At 35.6% G+C, this 3,496-nt stretch overlaps 1 protein-coding gene across 1 annotated transcript; it reads left to right on the forward strand.

Moving 5' to 3' along the window:
* LOC107488211 (legumain) lies at window positions 1–2,686 on the forward strand. Its single transcript, XM_016108919.3, has 9 exons — window positions 1–309; window positions 406–570; window positions 636–792; window positions 1,140–1,225; window positions 1,296–1,495; window positions 1,565–1,613; window positions 1,701–1,916; window positions 2,010–2,219; window positions 2,299–2,686. The coding sequence occupies exons 1-9, from the start codon at window positions 46–48 to the stop codon at window positions 2,479–2,481; spliced, it is 1,530 nt and encodes a 509-aa protein (XP_015964405.1). The 5' UTR covers window positions 1–45; the 3' UTR covers window positions 2,482–2,686.
* The last annotated feature ends 810 nt before the right edge of the window (window positions 2,687–3,496 follow it).

Below are 3,496 nucleotides of genomic sequence, written 5' to 3' on the forward strand. Positions count from 1 at the left end.
CTCTCTCATGCTATCCACCACTACTCTTGTACCTTCTTTGCTGTAATGGCGGTTTCAGCTGTTTCTGTTTCCAGCAAGAGGCCAATGTCAATATCATTATTGTCCTCCTGGATGCTCTTCGCGGTGTTCTTGCACACTGCACAAGCCACCAGACTGCTGGATTCTTCCAACTGGGACCCCAAGATTCTGCTACCTTCCCAGCTGGATGATGAATCCGCTCCTGTTGATGACCAAGAAGAAGAAGCAGCTGGCACCCGATGGGCGGTTCTTGTAGCTGGTTCATCTGGCTTTGGCAATTACAGGCACCAGGTCTCTTCTCTTTCATTCTTCCTAACCTTAATCACTTATGAATGGATGAATTATGTGTAATTATGAAGTTAATTAGACAATTAATTACTACTGCAGGCGGATGTGTGCCATGCATACCAGCTGCTTAAAAAGGATGGCCTGAAAGAAGAGAACATAGTGGTGTTTATGCACGATGACATTGCTACTGACCCCTTGAATCCTAGACCTGGTGTCATCATTAACCATCCAGAGGGACCTAATGTCTATGACGGAGTCCCCAAGGTATATATTTCAAACTATAATTAATGGGATCATATATAATATTCTCATTAATTATGTTATTGTAGGATTACACCGGTGGGAACGTGACAACAGAGAACCTGTTTGCTGTACTTCTTGGGGACAAGACTAAACTCAAGGGTGGAAGTGGCAAAGTAATTGACAGCAAACCCAATGACAGGATATTCTTCTTCTACTCTGATCATGGAGGCCCGGGAGTCCTTGGTCAGTCATTCACATTGGTTTAGTTTCCTTTGATATTGATATATGACACATTCAAAAAAGGAAAAGTATAGGAAGAGAATGAAAATACTAAATAATGTGAATAATAGATATATCGGATGTTTATTTCATTAGGTGTATATTTCATTAGGTGTACGGATGATTATTTTAATATTAAGATTTAGGTGGATAATTTAGAGATTTAAGTATGTTTTTATTTAATTGGTGGTTTTATTTAATTTTAATTGGTGGTTTTATTTAATTGGTGGTTGCCCATATTGTTCAAGATAGTTATTGTTTACCTAGCACACCCAAAAAAAATCAAAGCTAGTAATTTCTTGTTCGATCAGGGATGCCAAACTTGCCATACCTGTATGGGAAGGATTTTGTTGACGTGTTGAAGAAGAAGCATGCTGATAAGGGTTACAAGGAGATGGTAAATACATATATTTCAATGTTTCATTGTGTTGTATTGAAAACTAAGGGTGAATAGTATGTATGTGTAGGTTATATATATAGAAGCTTGCGAAAGTGGGAGCTTCGTTGAGGGTATTATGCCAACTGATTTGAACGTTTATGTGACAACTGCATCCAATGCAGAAGAGAGTAGTTGGGGAACTTATTGCCCTGGGATGGATCCTGCTCCACCCCCAGAGTACATCACTTGTCTTGGTGATTTGTACAGCGTGTCTTGGATGGAAGACAGGTACTCTTCTTCTCTATTATTTCTTCCTCTCTTTACAAATTTAATTATGTTTATATGTAATGTGTGCAGCCAGACTCACAATCTTAAAAAAGAAACTGTGCAGCAACAATATCAATCGGTAAGATATTTCTATCTAACAATATTATAACATCATATTCATATTGATACATGATAATCAGCAAGGTTTCTTCCTATTGTTGTGCAGGTGAAGGAACGGACTTCTAATTATAACAACTATGCGATTGGTTCTCATGTGATGGAGTATGGTGATACCAAAATCAAAGCTGATAAGCTCTCTCTCTTTCAAGGCTTCGATCCTGCATCCATCAACTTCCCTCCAAACAACAGCATCCTACCACCACAGACCCCTGTTGAAGTTGTTAACCAGAGAGATGCAGATCTTTTCTTCATGTGGCAAAGGGTATATAAAATAAAATAGAATAAAATAATGCTCCTTTTCCTATCAACTCAGCTTATGATGAACAGTGCGAGTTGGTTTTTGTTCTGTTTACAGTACAAGAGATTGGAGCAGGGAGCAGAAAAAAAGGCACAAGCCCTGAAGGAGATTAGAGACACAGTGAATCACAGGAATCATATAGATGGCAGTGTGAAATTGATTGGTACTTTGCTGTATGGACCTGGAAAATCATCCTCAGTTCTGGAATCAGCGAGGGAACATGCTGGTCTGCCTCTTGTTGATGACTGGACATGCTTAAAATCAATGGTATATACGGGAGGCAGAACATGTTCAATTTGTTTTTTGGGTCGGATTCTGATTGTGTTGTGAATAATGGTGATTGCAGGTTCGAGTGTTTGAAAGTCACTGTGGATCATTGACTCAATACGGCATGAAACACATGAGAGCATTCGCGAATATTTGCAACAGCGGTGTCTCTGAAGCATCCATGGAGGAGGCTTGTGTAGCAGCTTGTGGAGGATATGAGCCTCGCGATTTACATCCATCAAATAGAGGCTATAGTGCTTGATTCTGCATACTGCCAACTTCTCTGTTCTTGGTGCACTATGGATCGGAATGTGGATTTCCAAATCTATGTGCAACTATAAATAGATGTATCAATAAACATAGTTTCCCTATGCGGCTTATGCTTATGTATTTGTGGCTCGTCCTTTACGTGTAACTAGCGGAGCAGCCCCTGCATTCAAATAATAATGTATATATGTTTTCCATGAGCATATGGTTATAAAAGGGCAAAGAAGAATGCAATCATAATATAAAAAGCATAAAATTATAAATACGGGAGTTATCAATTTTTTCTATAACCCTCGTATTTCATACGAAGAACACAAAACCATAACACTGGTTTATATGTCTGGAAAGTTAATACAAATCTATTTAAGCATGAATTTATTATAACTAAGCAGATTGACCTCGATTAGAATGTTAAACAGAAATCACAGCTAATGAAAAAACATACCATCCATAAGACAAGTGTGATTTTGTTCCCTGCACAAACACTTCACCAGAAGTCTTGGTGTGTGTTTGGATTACCGTTTGCAAACGGAGGTTTGTATAAAATTGATTTTGTAAAAGTGGTTTTGATCAAAAGTGAGTTAGTATTATCGTGGTTTATGTTTGGTAATTTTTATTCAAAATGGATTATAATAAACTAAATATTGTTTGGATTACATTATTCAAAATCACTTTTAGATAGAAAATTACAAAAAAGGACATGAGTTTAAATAATTATTTTATGTTATCTTATAATTTTATTTTAAATATTTAAATAAATTTTAATATTTTTTTAGTATTATCAGTATTCTTTAGTACTCTAATAGAATTAATAGAATCATAATACAAAGTAAAAAAATATTCTATACAAAAAAAAATAATAATAACAGTAAAAGAACTCATATAAAAAAACAGAAGTTTTATAAAAAATAATATGCATAAGAAAATATTAAAAAGATATATTATAAAAAAGAAAATAATAAATATATGAATAATAAAGGGTATAATTGGTACATAGAACATAAAGTTTA

This window comes from Arachis duranensis, chromosome 5 (assembly GCF_000817695.3).
Source record: "Arachis duranensis cultivar V14167 chromosome 5, aradu.V14167.gnm2.J7QH, whole genome shotgun sequence".
NCBI lineage: Eukaryota > Viridiplantae > Streptophyta > Magnoliopsida > Fabales > Fabaceae > Arachis > Arachis duranensis.

Coding starts and splice junctions, on each gene's coding strand:
- LOC107488211 (XM_016108919.3), top strand. CDS start 46: ATGGCGGTTTCAGCTGTTTCTGTTTCCAGCAAGAGGCCAATGTCAATA. Junction 1,917..2,009: donor TTTTCTTCATGTGGCAAAGG/GTATATAAAATA, acceptor TTCTGTTTACAG/TACAAGAGATTGGAGCAGGG. Junction 2,220..2,298: donor GGACATGCTTAAAATCAATG/GTATATACGGGA, acceptor TGGTGATTGCAG/GTTCGAGTGTTTGAAAGTCA.